This window comes from Clinocottus analis, unplaced genomic scaffold (genome assembly GCF_023055335.1).
Source record: "Clinocottus analis isolate CAN_PGR_092001 unplaced genomic scaffold, fCliAna1.0.p SCAF_12, whole genome shotgun sequence".
NCBI lineage: Eukaryota > Metazoa > Chordata > Actinopteri > Perciformes > Cottidae > Clinocottus > Clinocottus analis.
The window spans coordinates 18,754,826-18,780,801 of NW_027175843.1; the positions used below are offsets into that span (position 1 = coordinate 18,754,826).

General features: G+C 45.8%; 2 protein-coding genes across 4 annotated transcripts in view; one reads left to right on the forward strand and one right to left on the reverse strand.

The window, feature by feature from the left end:
* The window catches only part of kcnh3 (potassium voltage-gated channel, subfamily H (eag-related), member 3), a 117,928-nt gene extending 106,925 nt beyond the window's left edge, over positions 1 to 11,003 (forward strand). Inside the window, exons 11-15 of the mRNA XM_068572046.1 lie at positions 3,368 to 3,582; positions 8,326 to 8,585; positions 8,863 to 8,963; positions 9,182 to 9,234; positions 9,969 to 11,003. Of these exons, the coding sequence (XP_068428147.1) occupies positions 3,368 to 3,582; positions 8,326 to 8,585; positions 8,863 to 8,963; positions 9,182 to 9,234; positions 9,969 to 10,928 (1,589 nt within the window). The 3' untranslated portion in view covers positions 10,929 to 11,003. The remainder of the gene's footprint in view (positions 1 to 3,367; positions 3,583 to 8,325; positions 8,586 to 8,862; positions 8,964 to 9,181; positions 9,235 to 9,968) is intronic.
* A 3,664-nt stretch (positions 11,004 to 14,667) lies between these two features.
* Positions 14,668 to 25,624, reverse strand: armc8 (armadillo repeat containing 8). 3 transcript variants are annotated; one of them, XM_068572901.1, is made up of 23 exons: positions 25,559 to 25,624; positions 23,750 to 23,826; positions 22,555 to 22,626; positions 22,240 to 22,382; positions 22,031 to 22,128; positions 21,772 to 21,864; positions 21,584 to 21,664; positions 21,405 to 21,480; positions 21,203 to 21,293; positions 21,049 to 21,109; positions 20,757 to 20,957; positions 19,882 to 19,977; positions 19,714 to 19,796; positions 19,321 to 19,402; positions 19,145 to 19,231; positions 18,902 to 18,994; positions 18,226 to 18,375; positions 17,550 to 17,645; positions 17,219 to 17,314; positions 16,536 to 16,608; positions 16,187 to 16,222; positions 15,856 to 15,949; positions 14,668 to 15,407 (listed from the first exon to the last, which is right to left on the reverse strand). In XM_068572901.1, the coding sequence occupies exons 1-23, from the start codon at positions 25,601 to 25,603 to the stop codon at positions 15,374 to 15,376; spliced, it is 2,058 nt and encodes a 685-aa protein (XP_068429002.1). In that variant the 5' UTR covers positions 25,604 to 25,624; the 3' UTR covers positions 14,668 to 15,373. The 3 variants fall into 3 exon arrangements, with proteins under 3 accessions (XP_068429002.1, XP_068429001.1, XP_068429003.1); XM_068572900.1 differs by having other exon boundaries at positions 16,172 to 16,222; XM_068572902.1 differs by lacking the exon at positions 16,187 to 16,222.
* Positions 25,625 to 25,976: the final 352 nt, after the last annotated feature.

Sequence of the window (25,976 nt, forward strand, 5' to 3'; positions counted from 1 at the left end):
TGATTATTAATGACAATGTGTGGATCGAGCAGAGCTCAACACCGCCTCCACCAAGAACCTGCGTCAAATTGTTCTGCACTCGTGTTAAAAAAAAACTCTCATTCCCAACTATCGGTGCATCTCACGCATCATGCAATGTTACATGAACACACACTCAATCAGCCACACACACACATAAGCCACCAGCAATATCCTTTGGAGCTCGCGCGTTGCAGACTGCAGCTGGTTATCGCTCGAGCGCTGCTCTTTCTCTTCTACAACAGAAAATTGAAATGTCATGTGTCACGGCTATGTAACACATTTAGCTTCCACACGTGCAACGTGCTGCCATGCCGGCACTCGTTGGGGGTCTAATTTTTTTTTTCCGCCTGTACATGTGGATCTTAAATTGCCCTTCACTTTGGCCATCACAGTAAATCAGTGTAACGTATGGAGGGATGTCTTACGTGGCGTTAAGTTAATGGCGTGTGACAGTGGCTTCAGGTATTCACGGCCATGACGGCCCCTAACGCACGCTAGTTATAATTACGAAGCGTGCTTCTTTTTTCTTTTTTTCTCCCCTGCTGCCGCGTTCAGGTTTGAAAGGCAGCTTGTCAGACTTGATTATTCATTTATTTGAATAGCTTTATAATTCATGAAAGTGTGCGATGATCGGTGGTCCGCGTCGGGCCACGCGGCAGTGGCGAGTGGCACACAAAAAACCCAAACAACAGCTTGTAGACAACAAAAAAAATGGTGGAAAGCACAGAGCAAATGGACCAAGAGTGAGTCCAGAAGTTAAGTCATTGATCACATTGAGCCAAAGAGCACATGGGAGCTAGCAAGCTAAGCTAACCCAGTAGCATAAAGACTACTGAGCCACAAAAAAGCTGTTTCAAACTAAAATCGCAACACGTATTTTAATGGAGGCTTCTTGGCTTGTGTTCATGTGATTGTGGTGTGTAACAAAGTAGATTACACATGGGAGCTAGCGAGCTAAGCTAACCCACTAGCACAAAGACTACTCGGCCCAAAAAAAGCCGTTTCAAACTAAAATCTCAACACGTATTTTAATGGAGGCTTCTTGGCTTGTGTTCATGTGATTTTAGTGTGTAACAAAGTAATTATTTATTATTATAACACACAAGAAAAAGCCCTTAAAAGCTACGTAGCTCTCGAGGAGCTCCACAGTGAGCAGCTCCTCTCGGGGGCTCGCCAGAACTGACCATAAACTTATGTGATGGCGTCTCTTCCACATATACACACACACACACACACACACACAAACACACTGAAGAAGACCAGACAAACACGCACTCTTAAATGCCACTTTTCCAGCACTCACTCAGCATTCGGCTGTGATTATCTCGCCGAGCGGCTGCAGCCTGCGGTGTGGGAAGAGGAAATGAGTGTATGTGTGTGGAGGGCGGGGGGAGGAGAGGGGCTGGGTGAGGAGCAGATGTGTGAGTGACGTGAAAAAGGACAGAGAGACAAGCGAAGCATGTAAAGAGCTCATCGTGCCCACGTGAAGTGCAGTGGCGGGTGAGCAATGAGGGTGCAGACGGCCGCTGGATGTGGAGGCGGTCGCAGCTTCCTGCCGCTGGAGGGCCACGTCCAGGTAGCGGCCGCCGCCTCGCTCCTCTGCCTCACCTGTCGGTCCCTTGCCGGCCTCCTCTACACCCCATCGTCCATTTTTTTGGTCCTCCGCTCCCTTGTTCCTGCTTTTCCCTGCGCTCCTCTGTTCTCTCAGCCGCCTCAGCCCACGACAGTTTGACTGTTTCCTTTCTCTTTGTCCGTCAAAAAGCCTCACAAAAGAAAGCCGGCCTCCATCTTTATTATGTTTCATTCTTCTTGACACCATGCCGTGGGCTCAGTTAATAATCTCAATGCATACGTATACAGCGCAGTTACATACCGTGCACTGTTTGGGGGCTTCGATAGCACCCTGGCTTTGTTTCTGAGAGGGCGACGGCGTCTCTGCATCGCATTTCCTGACAAAACACTCCTCCTCATCGGGGTTTCAGACAAAGGATCGGCTAAAAAAAGAAAGAAATGCTGGATTGCGCCCATACATCGGCCGTCATACACTGTCAACACCCCTCTGACACTAACATGTTTACTGCTGCCGCTATGATCTATGATTTTATATATATATATATATATATATATATATATATATATATATATATATATATATATATATATATATATATATATATGGTCAATGCAAATCCATGCTTTGTATACAGTGTGCATCTATCTGTACATGTACATACATAACCATTCAGGACATGTACATCCATTCAGTATTTATTACTTTCCATATGTATTATTTACAACATATAGAGCATGTTTTTATGTCTTGTGCTATTGGTCTTTGGTACTTTTTGTTTATATTTATACAATATTTATGACACAGTCCGTTCCATTCATGACCTTTATTCGTCCAGACTTTTTTCAAAATTCAATTAATAACACTTCTCTCACTTTAATAATGCATTAATAAAAAAATAAAATCTGATCTTTAATATACAGTATAAGTGTAAATCACAACGAGCATTCAAACAATCGCCCCTCTAGAGGGTAAGAGGACTCACGTGAGACCAATTAAGAGAAGAGGAGCATCCAAGCAGAGGCCGAGGTATCCTGACCTCTCAGTCAACTAATGGGATGAAAAAGAAAAGGAAGTGGATATACATTTACAAAAAAAGCAACTCGGCAGTGTGCCTTTGTTCTCCTCGCCCGGTAATGGGATTGCAGTAACGAAGCCGAAACACAGATAACCCCGGTGACATCATCAGGGTTCATTTCATCAGAGCCACGGAAGACCTCTTCAGACCGAACCGCCTTCATATTTTCACTCCATTTATTCCCTTTTAGTTCATTTTTCAGTCATTGTAAAAAAGGAGCAGTTCACTTGTATCGTGTCAACCAGCTTAAGGCCTTTCTCTACACAAAAAGACTAAAAGGTGAAATGCTCTGCGAGGTAAATTGCTAATTGCATAAGTCATAAGCTTTTTTTTTATAATTAAACCTTATAACTGTTAAACTGATCGAGAGGAACTGAAGGTGCAGGTAGAAAATCCACAGCCCAACTTTGACATTCAGCAATACTAACTTGTGGTGTTGTGGTGTTAGTACATTTTTTTAAAAGAAAGTAACGAGCATTTACCATTCAGTGCAACACCTTCTCCCTCCCACCTCTGTTGAAATGGCTTTGCAGGTCCATCGCTTTGATCTTTGTCCGTCTTTGATGATCCGCGGCTCAGACCGTCGGTGTGTTTAATTTACTTCTCGGCGAGTGAAAACACTCTCTCTCTCTCTCTCTCTCTGATTCACCGCTTCAAAGACGTAAAATGTTGTCCGCGTGTCCTTCCCTCGCTTGCAGGTAAAGGTGATCTGATCGGCTCGGACTCCCTGACGAAGGAGCAGGTGATCAAGACCAACGCCAACGTCAAGGCCCTGACCTACTGCGACCTGCAGTACATCAGCCTCAAGGGCCTCCGCGAGGTCCTCCGCCTCTACCCCGAGTACGCCCAGAAGTTCATCAGCGAGATCCAGCACGACCTCACGTACAACCTGCGAGAGGGCCACGGGGCCGATGTGAGTCTACGCACCGCGATACCGACGATTCGATGGTTTTTAACGTTCACAAAACCCTGGCGTCTCAAATTGCTCCTGAACGACAAATAAAAGTTATGTTTTGTATTAAATGGATCAGATCAGACTGCCCCCTTGTGGCCATGGGTGGGCCAGTAGAGTCGGAGAGTGGGAAGACGAATGCGGAGGCAAACTTTAAAGAATAATATCTTTTATTCAACAAATGATATACATGTAGGGCCATGTACATATCAAGCTATTGAGAACTGGGGAAGGAAAATGAGAAGTCTTGTCACTATTAGAACCTGAGTTTGGGTCAAAGAAAGGTCTGCAGGTGGCATAGTCTGGTGCATATATGTGTGTAGATATCTTCAGAGATACCCATGTATGTTCATAAATGCAATGTGTACAATTACAGCAGGGTAACACTTTGTCTCACTACATACGTTGTTTTTCTGAAATGACAAAAAAAACGTGTCTGATGTCGTGTTCACACCAAAAGAGTTGCGAAATATTCACGCGAGTAGATTACATGTAAAGTCAATGCACAGACGCGAATGATGCAAAAAAGCGTTGCGAATATACACTTTTTCGCCAGAGTTGAAATATTTTGCCCAAAGTTGTGAAAGCTAATCAGCGTTGAGAAGCTCCGGCGTCCTGCCGTAGCTGAATTCAAAATGGCTGCCGGTCCGCCTGAAGGGGCGTTTGATGTTTCGACATTTGTGGTATTTCCACAACAAGCATAACGCAGAAATATTTCTTAATTTTCCACGATCGATAGCGGAAATTTAAACTGTTTTACAAGAACGTGACCGGGTAAGTTTACGTTAGCTAGTGAGGCTATGCGCGGGTAACTTGGGGTAACGTAGCCGCGCCGCCTTTTCCGCTGCGAATGGTTGCGAAAAAGCGACTCAACCACATAAAGTCTAGCGAGTAAAATCAGGCGGAAAAGCGTTGCGGATGTTCGCGAGTGTTTTGAGTGTGAACGCACCATGAGAGCGGAATAACTTGGTCTCTATTAAGAGGAAATGATAACATATCTGGTTTATGAAGTGAAAGTCGTGGCTGCGGCGCACCTGATCAGGTGAGCCGGCCTCCGAAGTGCAAATTGACAACAACAACAAAAATGCAGGATTGCAACGGGCAGCTCGAGAGGGGCCTCGCGGGTGGAAGATGTGCAAATGTGCTTTTCTTCATAACCACTGCCATCACACACACACACACACACACACACACACACACACACACACACGCAGCCCGTGCCTCTGGCTGGTGCAGCAGCAGAGGGAGCAAAACATGGGGACGAGAATAGCTCAGTGCTGCTGTTTGAAGTTGTCCTGTTTCTAAAAATAGCGTGTGGGGGGGGGGGGGGGGGGGCACGGGCCGTCCCCGAAATAGCCGCGTCCCCCCGCAGCTGCAGCTAAGTTTAGATCCCGCTCGGTATAAATAGAGCAGCCAGCCGAGGAGAAGAGAAAAGGTGGAGGAGGAGAGACACGAAGGGGAGGAGGAGGGAGGAAGGGGAGACTTTCTGTTCTACTTTTTCCTCAGTTTCTTTTATTCACTGCAGGCTCGTGCGACGCTGTGGTTGTGGTGCAGAGTGTGTGTGCACATGTATCAGCGTGTGTGTGCGTGTGTGTGTGTCCGCACAGCGGCGTCGACAGGATGCACCACGGCTCTCATGCGGGGCTGCAGATGTCCAGACTGGTCATGTATGCAGAAGCCGTCTGGCACCAGCAGCCCAGGAGAGTGCGTTCTGCATATATATATTTGTGTATTTGCATGTGTGTGTGTGTGTGTGTGTGTGTGTGTGTGTGTGTGTGTGTGTGTGTGTGTGTGTGTGAGAAAAGACTACAGATGTACAGCACCTCCTTTGCGGGTAAACAGAGACTTAAAGAGGCAATCCCAAAGGATTAAACTGTTTTTTGGCACAGCAACAAAGAAGAGATACGCTTTGGCCGGCGAAGACGTGATGAAAAAAAGAAAGAATAAAAGAAAGAATAAAAGAAAGGAGGATGAACAGGAAGTCAGAATTGAGTTACCGAATGTGGGAAAGGGTTGATGAGCAAGAACGAAGGCTCCATCCTCAAAGTTATCGTGGGTGCGTGTGTGTGTGTGTGTGTGTGTGTGTGTGTGTGTGTGTGTGTGTGTGTGTGTGTCCTGCTGATTCACTGCTGCAGATGGAAGGTCGTGACCCCGGAGCCCCCGAGGGGGAAACAACCAGTCGACTGGGTGCACTGATCTGTGCTACAGGAAGAAAGAATAGGGGGATGTTACAGCGTGGTTTTGGCCACATACTGTGTACACAAACACACACATACACACACACACACATACACGCATACACGTTGCACCAAAAACAGAAGAAACGATTAAAAAAAAGCACATTCTCGTCACACACAGTTTACATACATCCTCTGTCACTTGCTGGGCTCTCAGGCGGCGGCATGACTCGATCACACATCCACGATGCGAAATGCAAACTTCAGCACACCCACACACCCACACACTCACACACACACACACACACACACGCTGACAGGCACACGCGCCACCGGCACGCGGCAAGAGCACACTTATCACGCCCCCGCATCGCAGAGCGCTCCTTTGGTTTTCCTCCAGAGCTAAGATTAGAAACGAGAGAGCTAAAAATACATTACGGCGGCACAGAGGGGAGGTGGGGGGGAGGGGGGAGGAGGAGGAGGAGGAGGAGGAGGAGGAGGAGGAGGAGGGAGTATGCTGAGCAGGCAGGGACCGAGGAAGAGGATAAACTTAATTAAAGGGAGGGAGGGGTGGAGGGCGTTGGCTTGTCTGCATGATGAGATGTGAAATACATTCATTACTCACCGCTGCAGTCACGAGTGATGTTTTTATTTTGTAGCCGGTGGAGAAGAACGGCAAGATATTACAGTATATATATATATATATATATATATATATATATATATATATATATATATATATATATATATATACCGTAATCCCGAAAGCTGTTGTTTTGTTTAGCATGCAATGAAATTGTCTTGAGCGTGTAGATAAAGACAGACCTCGTGTTTTCAGACATAATGCATGCGCAGAAAGACTCTGTTATTGTATTATGTATTGAGGATTTTGGCAATGTGGAGGATTAAATGACTCCTATAAACTTTACGCTATAATCCTCACTGTGTAATACACACTGCAGCCTGAAAGAGCTTTAAAGAGACAATGGTGCACAACATTATACGACAACACACCTTAACAGTTACATTTAGTCATTCATTCAAAAAGAAAATCACAAGATTAAATAGCCAGAAAGTAATTATTTTTCTTTTCTTTTCTTCGGGGCTTGTCGAAAATATATTTGTGGAAGTGTTTTTAAGACTTCTCCCTTCAGTATAAAACGTTATTAACCTTCAACTCACTCCAGCATCCAGCCGCGAAAAAGAGAAGTTACATTTCCCTGCTCTTGTTTTGTGCTTTTTGTGCTTTTTTCAGGGCTAAACTTTTAACTTCTCCTTCTGCCACAGACAGAAAGTCCTGTTTTGTTTAGCTCGTCATTTCTGGAAGTTTCCGCGACCCAGCATCAACACTGAAGACCGCCTAAATTATTCAAATCATAAGCAGGGACATCGCTGATGGGGAGCAGGGACGAGTGTAACTGCCAGGGGAGTGTGTGTGTGTGTGTGTGTGTGTGTGTGTGTGTGTGTGTGTGTGTGTGTGTGTGTGTGCATGCTCGGAGCAAAGTGATGAGGAAAAAGTCAGAAGCAGCAGTCTGTATTAAATGTAGCATGACAGGCTTCTTTTTTTTTTGCAGTCTGGCAAAGACGGAGGCAAAACAATATTCGCTGGAAACCAGATGAGAAATAATTGGAATTTAACTCGTTACTGTTCGCTCCTCCGTTCGTCTCTCGCTCTGATTTCCCTCTGACGTCTCACATCATCGCTCTGGGGGGAAAAGTTGTGAACTCGGGTCAAAGTCCTTCAAGTAGTTGCTTCTAATCAGTCGCCACTTTTATCTCATTTATCTCACTCACTCTCTGATTGCAGCAGAAAGTAATAATCATGAAATGATAATGAGGATAAATATTATTAATAGATGATAAAGCAAAGAGACATGAGATGCAATGAGGTGAATTAAAACTAATAAAACAAACTAATTTAAAGTACATTGGCTCTTTGATCTTTCCATATTTAAAAAAGGGAAAAAGACCATTTTAATTATTTAATTTTTTTAATTGTTTTTTGAGGCTTTAGAAATGATTTGAAACCACGAAAACAAACATCCAAAAAATTAAAAAAAAACATGTCCGCTATAACGCATGCTTAAAGTCTATTATAGGTTTTATAGTTTGCTAATTTATGTTGATTATATGTTATTCTATTCTATCTTTTAGCTGTTTTTGCACTTTATTACATTCACTTGAAGAGAAACACACTTAAAAATCTTCTGTATGTTTGCACAAATGGAAGAATTGACAAATAAAACTGACCTAACATGTTAAATCTCCACTAAATCAACTCCTCACCAGAAAAAAAAAGGTCCAACTTTGAAAGAAAAGAGGCTCAGGAATGTAAACAAAAAGTGATAATTGATCGTGTGTGTTTGTTGTTGAAGTGTGTGTGTCCCATAGAAGTGTGTGTTGTGAGTGCAGCGCCTCCAAACCTTCACTGTCAGAACCCCTTGTGTTTGCTCGCCCCCTGCTGGCGCGGCCGCGTCACTGCGCCCTCCAGTAAACTCGTCTGTAACTCTGGCCTTTGCCCCCGCAGGTGGACTGGGAGAGCAACGGCGGGCTGGTGAAGAAGCTGCCGTCGATCCGCGAGGACGAGGAGGGAGGAGACGAGGAGGCGAACTCGGTGCCGCGCGCCGCGCGCTCCCCGCTGCGCCTGGGGCGGGGCCTCAGCTCCCCGCTGCGCTCCCCGCTGCTCACGCCGAGGCCCTTCAGGGCGCCGTCGGAGCACTCGCGCCCGGCCACCCTGCAGATACCGGTGGTCAGCTTCTGCAGCGCGCCGTCTGAGCTCAGCCCCAGGTAACACACACACACACACACACACACACACACACACACACACACGAGGAAAGTGTCCATGTGTGCTCAGAGATTAATGACACACTGTCTGCTGTGTGCAGTGATTTGTGAGCAAAATCTGCTGATGGAGGAGTTCATTTTAGTGTGAAAACACACACACACACACACTCTCTCACACATACACATACACACACGCACTCTCTCAAACTCACACACATACACACACACTGTAATTAGTGCTTTTAAAAAAACTTTTAATCCCTTTTCTTCTGCATAGATTCGTGGACGGCGTTGAAACGGAGAACAACTCCGGCTCCACCCAGAAGTTTGAGTTCAGTCCCAGCATGTCACCCATGGGTCCGCCCTCTCCATACCTAGGTAACACACACACACACACACGCACACACACACACACACACACACAAAAACTAGCCTCGCTCGGAGAAGAAGTGTATTTTTTCTGGAAGATTAATGTTCTCGCCTGTTTGTTTCCTTCGTGTGTGTGCATGTGTGTGTATGTGTGTGTGTGTGTGTGTGTGTGTGTGTGTGTTTATATGTGTGTGTGTGTGTGTGTGTGTGTGTGTGTGTGTGTTTAGGGATCCGGGAGCACTCAGAGATCAAGCAGAGTGTGTCCAAACTGACTGAGGAGGTAAGTGCTACATGATGATGATGATGATGATGATGATGATGATGATGATGATGATACTTGTTGCTTTTCCTACTATAGAAAGTCAAAATATCTGCTATTTCTTAGTTAGCACTTAGACAATAAGTAGAGAAGCACCACCATGTGGTCATTTTTCATTCTGCAGAATAAGAACTTTTACTTTTGATACTTTAAAGTATATTTTCTGATTATGCATGTGTAGAAAATTTGCAAAACGTGATGATTTCTGACCTGTAGACGGCAACATGAGCCATTAAAATGTCAATAACTTGGTGCGGATGAGTCGCACGAGTGTTTGCATCCTTTCCTGCGGAGCTCCAATCCTCCATCACAGTATTTGTGTGAAGCACCAGCGTGTCATCACTTTGCATGTTGTGTGACAAATGTCATGAAAATACGTTATCACAATAACAGATTTGGAGGGATTACGCTGCTTCAGCAGATCTCTGTGAGGGATTGCCCGGTAATATCTAATCTGAGCGCGCAGCTTGTCCTCTTTAGTCCCAGCACACGTTGTGTGTCTGTGAACATCATGCATGCAGAGTGTGTGTCACAGTGTTTTACACAAATAAGGATTAACTTTGTCAGATATTGTTGTAAGCGCGACGCCTAATATTCATTATCCTCCTGAACAACAAGGCACTCGAAAAAGGACTGACCTTCCTGTGTGTGTGTGTGTGTGTGTGTGTGTGTGTGTGTGTGTGTGTCTCCAACAGATGAACAGTCTCTCTAAACAAGTCTCCACGCTCAGCCAGGAGCTGCAGGAAATGACGCGCCTGCTCAAGCCCCTCCTCCAAATCGCCCCGCCGTCGCAGCCCGTCCTCGTGACCATGATGCCAAATTTAACCCCGCCCCCCAGCAGCGCCAGCCGGCAGTCCACGAGCGCCGCTCTGGCGTTGCCGCCCGCCGCCGCCGCCGCCGCCACGCCCTGTTCCCTCCGCGGCGGAGCCGACACCCACTCCCTGTTGGACCGCGGGGACACGTACGGCGTGGATTTGCCAGGATGCCTTCTCCCGACCCCTCATTCACCGAAAAGGCCTGATTCGCCGTCCTCGGCGGCGTCGCCTCCGCCGCTCCCGTCCAAGCCGCGGCTTCCCTCCCCCTCCTCCAGCAACGGGATGTACCTGCAGGACCAGCGTCCCCCGCCGGCCTCCCCCACCCTCTCGCCCTCCCTCTCCTTCTCCATGTCCCTCTGCTCCTCCTCGCCGTCCCTCTCCCCCTGCCGGGGCCCTCGCTCGCCGCCCCGCCCCGGCGGCCACGCCGGCGGAGGCCTGCTCCCTCCGCCTCCCTCCCAGGACACCCCTCCTCCTCCTCACCCTCCTCCTCCTCCTCTTTCTCCGTCCTCCCACTGCTCGGCTCCTCCGTCGCTCGCGTCCTCCCCTGGGGGCCGCCGGCCGAGGCCGTCCCCCTCCGCCCCGCCTCCGGCGTTCCCCCTCCATCCCTCCGCCGTCTCCCTGCCCCTGTCTCTGGACCTTGTCAGCGCGAGGAGAAGGCAGAGGGACGCCACCCAGAATGCACCGTGGTGTCACTCGGACCGCCCCGCCGCTCGTCCCCAGGAGCTGGAGATGCACGAGTGGGGGCGGCGGCGGGCGGAGGAGGAGGAGGAGGAGGAGGAGGTGGGGAGGGCGTCCGCGGAGCACATCAGCTTCATCGACGAAGAGGAGCCGGCGTTGTGAACGAGGGCGCGGTGGAGGTTTTGAATAAACTGTGAGACGGCAGAAACGAGTAGCAGAGAAAAAAATGAAAGCGACGGGAACAACGGAGATCAGCGCGGGGGAGGAGGGGGAGGAGAGGGGGGGGGCAGGAAGTGCCGACGGGAACAGGAAGCTGGGAGGCCGTGACGCGACGCCAGCTGTCGGGCCAATCGGTGCGAAGGAGGAGTACCTTTTTTTTTAAAACTATAACAGCACAAATTGTCTTACAGTATCAACACTTCAGTAGCGTCGGTCGACCCCCTGCAGCTGCTGCTGGGACCAGTTTGTATCCGTTGATCTCTGGAGCCTCATTTAACCTGTTACGTTGCTTCATTTTTTATTCTTTTTTTACCCCAAAAAGTATGGATTTCCCCTCTTCAAAGGACCGGTACACACATATCTCAGCAGGGGGGGGGGACACGTCTTCAGATGGTCGGAGCCGTCGCACCGGGACTGGGAATGTAAAAACTCTCCGTTCAGTCCCAGTTACCTCACCTGGAGGACCAGTAAGCGTTGGGATTATTTTTTTCTTTTTCGGTATTTCAAATCGTCCCCTGGAGGAAAACTCTCTTTGTCAGAGTCCAACACTCGCGTGACGCGCTCATCCATCATCCATCATGTCCCCGCCCAGGTTTTGGGTTCGTTTTCTCTTTTTTTCTGTAAAAAAAATAAAATAAGTTTGGAGATCCGAGAGGAGCCGATGCACGAGGAGCATGAACTGTTTGAGAGAGCTGAAGCGCCCGAGCTCGCTGTTGTGTGCCAAAGACATAGAAGCAAGATTTATTGAGAAAAGCGTAAGGTGTGTGTGTGTGGGAGGGGGAGGGAGGGGGACACAAATATCATAAACAGCACCCGAATATAACTGTTTCTCACCATGGTGACTGTTTCTGAGCAGATTGTTCATCATCCCGCATCACTCCTGAGCTTTAGCCATCCAGCCATTCGTGCCTTCTCCACACAGAGTTCCTCCTTCACCTGCTGCCCACAGGCAGCGTGTGGGATCAAAATTGACATGGAAAGCCATCGGCGTCACCCACAGAGAACACGTGCAGCTTTTACACCGGAAAAAATGTAATTTATTTATTTATTAAGGCTGTGAATTATTTTTTTTTTCTCCCTTCCGTTCGTCGACGATATAGCGATGATGAGTGGTGTTGTGCGTCTGCGAGGCGTGAACGGAAACAGTCTTCACCGGATACACTCGGGTGTCACCTTACCTATTGTTATGTAGCACACACACACACACACAGGGACAGACACACACACACAGGGACAGACACAGAGCATATCTCGAACACGCACACATTTTGCATCATCTCCAACCCCTTTGATACGTCACAACAGCCTGAAACTACAATACCCAGGATGCATTGCTACAGAGGTCCCGGGACTTTTCTCCATGTTTTTTTTTTTCTTTTGCGTTCATACCTGTAATATAAAAAAGTCAGATTTCTGGTTTCTATTTTCTGTAACTGGACTCTTCACACAGAGAACTCCCATCGATGTCTGGAGTTCTTTATCCTGCGTGTGTGCGTGTGTGTGTGTGTGTGTGTGTGTGTGTGAGGGGGGGTCTTGGTTACACAAAAGGGTTTTAAATGCATGTCGCAGCTTTTTTTTTGCATGAGGAATGTGCCTGCTTTGAGCTGCGCGGGGCGGATGGGAGCGGACCCGCCGCCCTGCAGGAGGCTGCTGGGGTTCAGATGTTTTATTAAAGACTGCTGTTACATTATTAAAAAAAAAACTCTTACCAGGATTACATACTGTACACAACAATAAAGAAGTGTTGTTTTGTAAGAGTCCTGCGTTGCTCTCTGGAAACACACACACACACACACACACACACACACACACACACACGCGCCTCAGTTTGAGCTTCATGAATCACACCGGAGAGAAGCAACGCTCTTAAAACTAAATACCAGGATGAATTAAAACCCATAAAAGGGTTTTAAAAGTGCTGATATTTATAGAGCGGATAGTCTAACAATGTTAATGCAGCAAGAAAAAGCTGAAAATGATATTTTTTTTTGTAAAGGGCAAGGAAAATATGAATGCATTCATCATTATAAAATATTTAATATAATGTATAATACAATTAAATGGTAGTTGGCATTGATTAAATGAAATAGAGCCATTGTTTGAGTTAAGGAAACAGGTTGAAAATCTGTTTTTGTCCTTCAGCAAACTCCAAATATTTGTCTCCAGATTGTTAGAACAAACATTAGAAATGCTGCACAGAGGTTAGATCTCTTTTTAAAGCCTCTGGGTTCGTCCAACGTCGCTGGGCTTTTATTTGATTTATTTTCAGATAGACTGATTATTTCCTCAGAGACGAGACCGGTGGCTCGATAACTACGAGCTGCTGCACAAACAATGTGTGTGTGATGAGACCAGGGGGTTCAAAAAGGTGTGAAACCGGTTAAACACCGGGACGACGCGTGGAACAAGGCTCTTTGCCTCCGTTTAGCTCTGCTCCTGAATGTCTATTAGATCCTAATCGTGTTGTTTGATCTCATAGACGCTCAACCATTGAGCTAAGCTAGCTAAATATTGCTGTTTGAAATAACTTCACACACCGAATACATACAAAAATGTGGGTTTTTTTATGTTTCTGACTCTGGAAAGTAGGAAAAAAAACATAAAACACCCAAAAAGTACTGGATCTCTTTAAATAATGTGGAGGAGAGAAAACTAATTGTTGTTGCTGGTCTCACACTCTCTCACACACACACACACACACACACACACGCCTTCTGAGGGAGAAATAAGACGCAACACAGACGAAATCCTTCTTCAGGTCTGCATATATTTTCATGGGAACATTCGTTCTATCAGAGTCAGCAGGGTTTGAAATGTCAGCGGACAAGACGACGAGAAGCATCCGGATGGGAGAGGAAAGTATACGATAGAGGGGGGGAGTCAGGGAGGGAGGGAAGGAGGGAGGGAAGGAGGGAGGGAGGGAGGAGCGTAGCGCTGGATTCTGCTGCTGTGGACGAACTCTGTGTCTCTCGCCCTCCAGGGGCCGGCCTGCAGAGAGAGAGAGAGAGAGTCCTTCCTTTACTCCTCACGTCCACTCTGTCCTCGCTGCTGGAGACACGCTGGAGGATAGAAAACCCAGGAGCTTTTAACACACACACACACACACACACACACACACACACGCAGACACACAAATAAAATAAAAAGGATCTCTCGCTCTAACGTCATTTAAGGCTACACTCACACTGAGATTCACACACACACACTCATGCCGACACACGCAAACAGACACACACACACACTGCAGAAGAGACAGGACAGGCTTTAGTAAAATAAATTGAAGGCTACACTCACACCGAGATATACACACACACACACACACACACACACACACACACACACACACACTTCAGTAAAATAAAAAGGATCTCTCACTAACATCATTTAAGGCTTCACACTCTCTCACACACACACACGCGCACACACACACACACACACACGTCAGAGTTAGCACTCTGGAACTACATGTCCCATTGGGATTATAAGGATGTCGGACAGAAGTGAGAGGAGGAGGAAAGAATAAAATCAATAGATCAATAGTAAATTAATTTCTTCTCCGTATTCACCTGCAGAGACCATGTGACCTCCTGGAGTCACACAGCAGCGACTCTACTGGACTCTACTGGACTCTACTGTGCCGAGCATCGCGGTTCAGAGAGAATGAATGCAAACCAACAGAGGGTCAGGGGAAAATGAAAATCCAAAAATATATATTTTATGTTTATATTTATATATATTTATATATTTACGAGGTATGTATCCACAAAAAAAGAGGAAAAAAAACACCCAAAATTTCAAAATAGGCAGTCAGTGTTTTTTTTTCTTCCAAATGTGTCCTTGCTTGCGACGCCTTTCCAAAAAAAAAAAAAAAAGGAAAACATGAGTAGTAATATTAATTAAAAATAAAATAGGAAACCGGCACCGCCCGGCTCGAGAGTCAAACCTCGCGGTCGCGTCTCAGAGCAGAAGCTCCGCGAGGTCGGGAGTCCGGGCGCTGCGAGGCGCCGCTGCTCTCAGGCTGCACGCACTCCAACAACGAGAAAAAAAGGAAAAATAACATCACAAAGTCCCAAAAAAGGAGAAAAAAAAAGATTTGAAAACCACTTCATTGATGGAGAATGAAAAAAAAACAACAACCTCCTAAACCGTTGATTTCCCAACAACCACAAAGTCTCCATGATGAGGGTCTGAGCTCAAGTGTTGAGGTGGTGTTAGGAGGCGGGTGGGGGCGGGTGGGGGTGACAGGAGGCCAGCCACAGGTCCAGGTGGGTGTCTTTGTGCAACAACACCGGCCTCGAAGGTTCAAACCAAACGAGAAAACAAAAGCGCCGACGGCAGGCGTCCTCCCGGGAGATTGTTAGTCAGGTTGGAATCCCTCCACCCGGTGGTCACGCGAGGTACTGCTGCATCGCCGTCTTCGCCCTGAGAGAGAGAGAAAGAAAGAGTGAGTGAGTGAGTGAGTGAGTGAGTGAGTGAGTGAGTGAGTGAGTGAGTGAGTGAGTGAGTGAGTGAGTGAGTGAGTGAGTGAGTGAGTGAGTGAGAGAGAATCAGTCCAACCAGCTGTTCGTTGAGACATTGTGGGTTTTATGGTTCTCTCTCCTGGCCTAACCCTCTAACCTTTTAACCCTCTAACCTTTTAACCCTCTAACCTTTTAACCCTCTAACCTTTTAACCCTAACCCCTCCTACCCTCACCCTCTAACCCCCTAACCCTCACTCCCTAACCCTCAAGCTCCAAATCTCACCCTCTAACCCTCACCCTCTCACCCTAACCCTCACACTCTCTCAAGCTCTCACCCTAATCCTAACCCTCTAACCTGCTAACCCTAATCCTAACCCTCTAACCCTCACCCTAATCCTCACCCTCTCACCTGTCACAGAGGTTGGGGTCAGAGGCCTGGGTGAGTTTGTGCAGGATGTCCACAAAGCCCATCTCCCTCAGCTTGTCCTGACGTTCCTGAGAACCTGAGAGCACACGACGAGGAGAGAGAGGAATCATTCATGCGGATCAACGGAAGAGACTAAAACTAAAACTCCTTTTCCAAAAAAAATAAAAAAAGGAATTAATGGCTTTTGTTATTTTGTTTAAGCAATTCAGAGCACCATCATCTGAGTGTTTTGTAGAAGAAAAAAAAAACAGACTTCACTTTGTCGAAAAAAGAAAGTTGAAATTTGTGTGACTTTGACCTGAGCTGTGCTGACCTTTGTGGGCACAGTCGCTGTTGACCACTGCTTGAACTGAAAGATGGGACGAAAAACCAATTACTTGTGTTTCTGAAAGCACCAGAAACTGTACAATATAAAAAAAACACATTGAGCCTCGTAAACCGAGACCAAGACAGGTGAAACATATCAGCATGCGGCAACCGGGTTAGTTTTTTATGAATCTCTGAAACATAGCGAGCAAAACGTTAGCATCGCGGCTAAGGAGGAGTTAGCGCTTAAAAAGCAACACAAAAACAGCATTTTCACCAGAAAAAGACACAACAAAACGTCAGCTTTTCCTCACATCCCTCTGAACCCGCCCCCCCCTGTGTTTACGGCCTCTTACCGTCCTCCTCGTTCCAGATCAGATTTGAGATGCAGAAGGTGGCAGCGAGCTGCAGTTTCACATTCGAGTGGCCCTGCAGGGAACAGCAGACGTCAGAACGATTGGACAGAAACGAAAGGATTCAAAGCACAAGTCACAAGCGCTCGACAGGAAGTCGAGAGTTCATAATCGAGCTTCCACATATATACAGAGCCGTTTATACGCTGTTACACTCTATTACAGTCCGAAGCGCCAGAGGGCGCATGAATCTAGATGAACTGTGAAGAACCAGTGTGAGCCACGTTCTCTACATCAGTGTCTTGCAACCTTTTTTGGGCACTAAAAAAACTACCAAAAAAAAAGGTACTAACTGTCCGACTGTAGCATAATGCAGCATATATATTGTAGATCATTACTGCGCCACCTACTGGCATGGAGGAGTATTTCATTACTGGGCCAGCCGCTGTATTGCAGGCTCAGACGCCTTTGCGGTAACTAAATTATATTTTTTGGGACCATTTCAGTAAAATTGGACATTTTTTCAAAAGTCACTGCTCTACATCGATGATAAGTTAAGCTCCGTGACACAATCTGCTCTCCATGAGAACGCACAATGTGCCGAGAGTGAAGGGAAACACAACATACAACAACACACACACTTGATCCGATGACGAGGCTGCGCTACAGTGGAGGGCTTGTCGTACCATGTAGTACTTGATTTTCTGGAGCATGTCATCATTGGTCATGATGAGTTCCTTGGCTGTGTTGCCGTCAGCGATGTTGGCGAGGATGCACAGCGTCTGACGGATGAAGAATAAATAAATAAGAAAAAGAAAGAGCATTACATCAGCGCTGTTACGTGAACATTTACTTTCAGAAACTGAACTTCTAAAGTGCTTCCGGGTCCTCGGACGCCACTCGACAGGCCCAAACCGGGGGAAAAAGGAGACTCTCACTCGCGTAATGTTAAAGCTGCTCCGCAATGCGATTCCCCCCCCCCCCCCGTTCCTGTGAATTCTGGGGAGGGCGCCTCACCTGCTCCTTCACCTCTACGCTGTGCTCCGCCTCCAGGATGAGCGTCACCGCCTGCATGATCTGCTTCCCGTGAGAACTCATGATCTGGTCGATGTGCTGCCGGTCGAAAGGGTGCAAAGAAAGAAAAAAGAAAAAAAAAATCAGTATGCACGCTGTATTTAACATATCTGAAGAGTCTATGCAAATTCAGAACATGCATGCAATGTGCATTAATATTTATAGAGTGGGTAATAAAGTATGGAGCATACGAGGCTGCACCAGGGGAGTGGAAACCCTTTTGAAATGAAAAGTTTTTAAAAAAAACACTGTAAAACTACAGCATAACAGTGCACCTTGACCTTTGACCCTCTTGCTCTCATATCTGGCGTGCAGAGGATTTGGGGGCAGAATCGCAAAGTAAGCGTACGCAGGCTCGCGTGCGTCCAAATGTGACGGGATGCAGTTTGACATCCTGGTATTTTGGGCATACTGCAGTAGACGTAGTGTGTATGGAGATCTAGTGAATCTGGTTCTGGGAGAATAAATGTTATGTGGAGTTCTTGAATGTTGGGAACGCAGCAACATTCCTGAAATACAACTCTGCTAAATGTCCAAACTGTATCGACACAAGGAATTTAAGGAATGCTTGTTATCCCGTGTGTGTGCGTGTGTGTGTGTGTGTGTGTGTGTCTCTCACTGGGCGTGTGGACAGCAGATTGCGCAGCAAACCGAGGGTCTTCATCAGCACGTTGGTGTCGGGGTCCGATAGCAGGCGGAACAACTGTTCTGTCCCCAAACCCCGAACGATCTCCACCTTCACCTTCTGATCCGCCTGGAACGCCATGTTCTACACACACACATGCACACACGTAAAAAGTGGGTTTGTGGGTGGTTTTGATTCAATATTTTTTATATATATTTATATTTTTAAACTTTTATTTAATTTGTTTGCTTCAATTTCCTGTTATTTGTTTCCTTACTAGTGTAAACTGATGAACACACACAAAACAATGTCAATGCTTGTTCTCTGATCCTTGTATGTCATATTCAAGTACATACAAAACATTTATATGTATATATATTTTTAGGGGATTTTCCAATTATTTATTTTTTAAATATATATTTTAATATATATATGTTTAATATACTTTAACACATAATATATATATATATATATATATATATATATATATATATATATATATATATATATATATATATATATATATATATATATATATATTTATCTAACTTTAAACACAACACAGAGAGAAAATTAAGAAAAAATTGTTTTCTTTACATGCAGTCCTAAAAAGCACAGATTTAATCTGTAAGAAGCTAAGAAGTGTAAAAACAGAAACCCCTCTTCTCACCATCAGAGCCCAGATCCCATTGACCCTCAGTGCAGGACTGTCACTCTGGGTCAGACTGCATAGTAACTCGATCACCCCCGACTCCAGGATGGGCTGCAGAGCCACACACACAGACACACACACACACACACACACACACACACACACACACACACACACACACACACACACACACACAAGTGGACTCAGCAATAAAGTAACAGCCTGCTCTCTTGACATGTGCGCGAGTGCGAGTGCGCGTACCTCTTTGCTGGGGGAGAACTCCAGTAGTAGATTGCATAGTGTGGAGGAAGCCATGACCAGGACCTCATCCGGAGCGTTCTGCAACAGCTGCGTACAACGACGACACCACATCTGTCAGCATGCGTTTATAAAAGCACACACATAAAGTTTATTTAGCTGCACGGCGCTCCGCTGACCTTCATGAGGGGCTTCCACACGGCGTGGTCGTGGAAGCTCGTCCTCAGCTGCTGCACCGACCGCGAGAGACTGTGAAGACACCTGAGAGACACAAACATGAACCACCGCAGAGGGGAGGTCAGGCACAGCCGAGCGGCAATTTGCACAAGTTGAAAATGTGAAAAAAATGATGGATTAATACATCATCCACTTCCAATGTCTGCGTAGAATTCTGCAAAAACCTGAATTAGAAACTTCAATATCCCTCCCACTAGCATGTTAAAAAGACACGTGCATGCTAACGGGGTTGTGTACATTATTTAGACAGCTCACAGAGGATATACACACATTAAAAAGTAATACTCTCCGTTATGAAATCACATTAGAGGGATGTTGGTACAGGCAGATCGTACCTGACGGCGGCTAAGCGGACTTTAATGCTGGATTCTGATAGGCCGCTGACTATCCGATCCATCATGTTCTCCGTCTCTGTGATCTGAAGACGGGACAAAGGAGAGGATAGATTACAATATAATTTTTTTTTTTTTTTTTTTAAAAACACACCCGAGGCAAAAGGTCACCTTTTTGCGAATGTCCTCGTCGTTGGAGCCCAGCGAGGCGTAGAGTTTGAAAGCAGCTTGCCTCAGCTCGTGTGCGTGCTTCAGGTCGTGATCCAGCTGCAGACGACAGAGCAGAACGTAAACTGGTGCTTAACGTCAACAAGTCGCACAGCTTTTTCATAAGGGGGAGAAAAAAAAGGATCATATCTTTCCAGTTGGTAAATGTCAAACTATTTAGATTTTTTTTTTTTTTTAAAAGCACGCATTCATAATTAGAATCACTTTTTAGTTTCTGGGAAACAAAAAACCACAAACGACTACATTCAGACACACTCAGGATTACTGGGGTCGTAGATCATTAGCATAACTAAACTGGCCGAAGTCTGAGCAAAAATAATTTACTCAGTTTATATCTTTCACTTCATTATTTGAAGATCAACTAATGCAAATATTTTTTTGATATTATGTCCGCCACTTCAATGTATTCGAATGTACCTAAAGGTATAAAGTCCATAACCTGTAACTCTACATTGGGTCGGTTTGGAAATGAGGTTTCAAATTTCAATCTGTAATTCTCCGCAGACATGTGTGATCCTCTTCCCTGGTGGGATAAAAACTGTAGAAAATCAAGAAAACAAATTTACAAACTAAAAAAAAAAAAAGGTTTGTCACAACACTTTGGTCCGGACTGAAAAACCTGCGACACGGATGACTTTCCCACCGACCTTAGCAGAGTATAAACTTTATACCCAAGCATGTTAGCATGCTGACATTAGCATTGAGCTCAACGTAGCCTACTAGTCTTGTTAGCCCGAGCACAAGCGCACACACACACACACTTTAAAACGCTCTCCACTTGGCTCGTCACATGACCGGCTCCGGGCCCCCTGACCCACCCTCTTGATGTCCGTGATGGCGGACACGGAGCTGGGGTATTTGAAGTAGTCGGCCAGCATGGCCACCAGGTGGTCGGTGGTGCTCGCGATCCTCTGCAGCTCCACGTCGGGCTCCATCAGGTAGGCCAGCGTCTCCGCCCCCTCCACCCTCTCCTCCAGCAAATGCTCTTTACTGCACATCCGCACGAGGCACGGCAACGTCTGGGTGGAAAGCAGGAAGTTAAATAAAGTGCCAAAGGTTTATTAGAATAAATAGCAGAGGCCTCTATTAAAAAAATAAAAAAAGCCTGACCTTTAGGACTATGCAGCTGTCGTCTGTCTTGATGGCACCCGCTCGACACATGTACGTTAGGCTGGGACAGAAGGGGCAGGACGTCACGCTCCATGAAGAAGTACAGGGGGGGAAATGTAGTTCTTATCGATGGAATCAGTTCCATCTCACTCACCATTTGGCTGCGGTTAGTTGCATTTCAATGGGTCGATCCCTTTGCATCATTCGGACAAATACCTGAGAGAGCAGCTCGCCTTCCACCAGCACTGTGGCAACACAAACGTGGATAAACGGGGGATTGAAAAGTGAAGCTAGTAGAGGAAAGAGAAGAGGAAAAGAGAGAGAAAAAGGAACAGAAAGATAGAGGAAGGACTCACCATTCACCAGCGTCATGGAGACCTGAGTGTTCTCGTAGGCGAGGACTGAGAAACACTTTAACGCCTGCATCCGGACCTGGAGAGGCACGAGGTTGGAGGGAGACAATGATGGACACAGTTTAATGCAATCATGTAAATACTGTGCTAATACACACACTCAGTGAGCGACAGCCGCATACCTTATAAGAGGGTGAGATAAGTAGAGGGGCAATGTTCTGGATGGCGCCGTGGTTGAAAAGAACCGTCTGGTGCTCCGGGGTCTGCAGACAACAAACAGCCAATCAACAGGGAATCCTGGTCTGGCTACAAGCGCGATGGACTCCGTTGTGTTTCGTGTGTATGTGTGTGAACAAATACCAACAAATACCTTACAACAGTGGGAGAAGATCTGTGTGATGTACTCCTGGGTTCTCTGTGAGCGGCTCAGTAGAGACATTAAATGGGGAATCACAGTGGGGTCCTAAAAAACACGTCGCCAAACAGGATGGGAAGTAGTTAGAACTAGCCTTGTTCAATTACAGAAAACTGTGCTGATCATATCTGTGTTTGCAGAGACAGAACGTGTACGTGTAAAGTGTGTGTGTGTGTGTATATATAGCAGGCAGGACATGGACAAGACAACCTACAGTATAGAGTAGCTGCACAGGAGTGACCGGACTGATGAAGACCGTTCTGAGACATCGGAGACAAGCTTCGATGAAGATCAGGTCCGGACACAGAAGACCTGCGAGCGCAAAACACAAGACGTTGTGTCCGTGTGGGGTCCCCGTCTTACCCAAGACATTGTCCTCTGCAGGAAGGATTAGCACGCACGAGTATGCGTGTGTGTACCAACCTTGGAGAAGGGCAGGGATGATGTGGCAGTCCACCAGGGACTTGATGTTGTTCTCGGTGCCCATGGCCAGGCTGCCCAGCACCACGGCACACTCGGTCCGGAGCTCCGCGCTGGACGAGCTCTGCTGGAGCAGGTAAAGTAACCTGCAACCAAGCGGACGGACGCCAGTTCACCATGGAGGCGATGCTATAATAGTTCATCTCTTGCACTCTGCAGCGTTCAGTTCCGATGCATTTTTACGATTTTGGGACATCATTCAGTCTGTATTTTCGAACGTAGGAAGGAGCGGAAGTGGCAAGGTGAGCAGAGACGTACCTCGGCACAGCTCCGAGGACAATCAGATTGGCCTTCTGCTTGTTGTTTCCTATGACGGCATTCTTCATGTCGCTGTGAAGTCGGACATGAAACACACAGATGAGGATCATTCTAGGTGATCCACTTGAGGCAACCGAGACATAATTGCTCTCAATCGCGAAAGTTTTTAAACATACAGCATATTTCATCCCCAATGTACAGATTAATTTTGTTGTACATGTATTGTGTTCATGTGTACAATATGTGTAGTTAGGGAATAAAAGAGGTTACAATCTGGGAACCGAAAAATGTGTTATACTATTCTGATATTACAGGTTACAGTGGGACCCTCTGAGCAACAATCTGGCGATTATTTTTCATAACTTTACACCTCGGATCCGTCGGTGCGACTTTACAAAAAATGACACTACAAATTTGGAATAAAAACGCTATTATTCTAAAAGTAACAAACATGCTTTGATTACGGCACATTACGTTCCATTAAATGAGTATTTAAACAGTTGTGTCTTTCAATAATAGAAGTTCAGCGAACGGTCATCAGCTTGTTGAGGGATTGTCAGCAGAGGTCATATAAGAGGTCATGAAAGAGATCATAAAAGACGGCAGGCAGACGTTTCCAAACAGTGAAGGTTTCAAGCAGATGTTGTTACAACATATTGTTGTAGGACAAAACATTGAGCCAGTTCATTTGGATGCACTTGCACATGTGTTTCTATGCAGTGTTTCTTCTGCTCTGCAAGCAGCCCCGGGGTGATATCATATAGCAGGTGAGCAAGGCTAATGGAAAAGTACAGCTGGAGCAGGCAGTCAAGTCGGTCAGGTGCTCGGCTAGTGGAGCGCTACGAGCCGTAACCAGAGCTAGTCTCTTCAGAAGTTAAAAATAGCGATTGAGACAGAGACAGAGAAAGAGAAAGAGAAAGAGCGAGAGAGAGAGATGATGTCACACTGATGAGTGAAATGCATTTTGAAATACACTGTCACATGAAAGCCTGATCATGTAAACATAGAGGTCATGCTCACTCAAACAATGCCTTTCAGCACAGGAACTCAATTTAAAAAAAAAGAAAAAAAAAGCCTAAAGCCAAAGGCTGTGGTGCAATACACTGGCCTAATAACAACATTAGAATGATATCAGTAGAATAAAAAGCACTCACACACACTGCACGCACACACACACACACGCTGCTGGACTTACATGACTCCCTGTAGCACTTTCTGTGGGTCGGGGTCAAACAGTCGGTCAACATAATGGCGACTAGTGGCAGTGACTTCCTGCATGAGCACAAATAGAAACAGAAACATTAGTGCCAAAATGTAAAAACACATTTTCAAGCTAGGGCTGTCTTGTAAGAAAGTTAATCCGATTTAATTTTGCTCTCTCTCTCACACAGAAACACACAGACAGACACACCCACTTTTTTTTTTTTTTTACATACTTAATGGCCTTTCATACATTTTAAGGTCAATTGAACGACACATTGAAGTTGAACCACTGAGAGAGAGTCTGTGGCAATATATGGCAACATAATCTGGAAGAATAGCAAGCATTAAAAGAACTAAAAAGAGTTTTTTATAAACCAAAAACAATAAACCTAGCCTTGATAAACCCACAGTCATACACACTGGTGACACATACAGCAGCATGTGTCACCCTTAAAGGTTATTCAATAGGGCACCCAGTGGCTACATGTGACACCAGAAAACTGAGTTTATATCATTGACAGCTTTAACCAGAACTTTCCACATGAAACCAGAGGAGCAAACCTCATCCAGCCAACAACACAGCTGCTGCTGTATTATCCTTTTGGTGACTGCACGCTGCTGACACAGTGTTCAGCACAATATATACCGACATAAAACTGTCTTTGATTTACTGACTATTCTCTAATTCACAAAGTATTTAGACTCACAATGGGATTTGTGTTGTTTCCTTTTACTTTTCATGGAAATAACTGCAATCCTGCATAAATCCAGCTATGTTTAATGTGGTATAATAATATACTATTCAAAATGGAAATATTAAATGCAGTTTTTAAATGCAGTAAAATATATTATTTAGGCCCAATGTCAATCCAATTTAATTAATTTAATAACTGAGTAAACAATTGCAAAAGAGTCATAGGCGTTCCAATGCGTATGCATTATATCTAATCAATATAATGATATAAAACATAATATTATTAAGCAAGTGTAGTGCCCCTATAGTCTCTTTGCTGGATGGGGGCGTTTCACTGTCATAGCATGCTCGTTTTAGCTACTTATTTTACGTTAACTTCACTAAAATTACACCCGACAGTCATTGTCACCTGCAAGAATAATATGCAATGCCATAATAAAATGAATTGCAAGAATTCGGCTGCTGGCAGAGCTCATTTTACCCAGCAGAAAACTCCTCAAGAAGTAGACAATCAGTGAGTTTCGTTAGCTTTACTAGCTTAACCGTGTGCTAGTGATTAGCCACGTTACTTGGTGCACATAACGACAGTTGGCTTAACGATGTTACGTTTGCTGTTGTAATCAGCGAGCTGCGGTTAAATAACACGTTTGGTTGGGAAAAAACAAGCCAAGTCCCCCAACGAACGTATTTTGGGAGTGACAGCACTCTCACTTTTAGCTAAGCTAGCTAACCAGCTAACTCTGAGCAAGCTAACTTCGAGGGACACTGACAGGTAGCTTCATTCGTTCGATTTGGTTCCCGTCACACGCCGACGGGGACGACAGGCCACGTCGGTTGTGTGTTCAGACCGTCCCCGCCCTGCGCGGGGAGGTCAGGGTGACAAAAACTCACGTTCCCACCAATGGCTACGTAAAGCGGACCGCTGCGTGTTGCAAAGCCCTGAATTTAGCTTGCAGGCTAACAGAAGACATAACCCCCTTTATAGTTTGACAGCTCAGAGCTTCTTCGTAAAAAAAAACGATCGAATGAATCGAGCCTCGCACTTTTGGAGTTCGCATCATTGTGGGTTAAATCAACACTATTTGAAAGTAGGAGAGTGACACTCACAGACAGCACACTGATGCGGAGAGGGGCCTCCAACAAGCACGCCATCTCTCTTCCCCCCCTGATCGAGCGCCCCAATCGGCGCAGCACTTTGCAGACACTCCGCCCCCCCCCCCCCCTCAGAGCAGCTGCAAGCGGCTTAAAAAAAAACTACAATCAGAATTACACCCGCTCCTCACTGGAGTTTAAATAAATTAAACAACAGATAACCGTATATTCCTCTTGTGAGGCTCAGTTGCAAACACTCGCAGCCGATGTGCAACAAAAAACAACAACAACGCCGCTAACTTGGCGAGCTATCTGTCAGACACTGGATTTGTCAATGAGGTAAATTGTGTTTATAAATGTGACGTAGGTGATGTCTCATTGAGTTAGATTCAATAAAAAAAAACTTCACCCATTAGAAACATGTAATATTTAT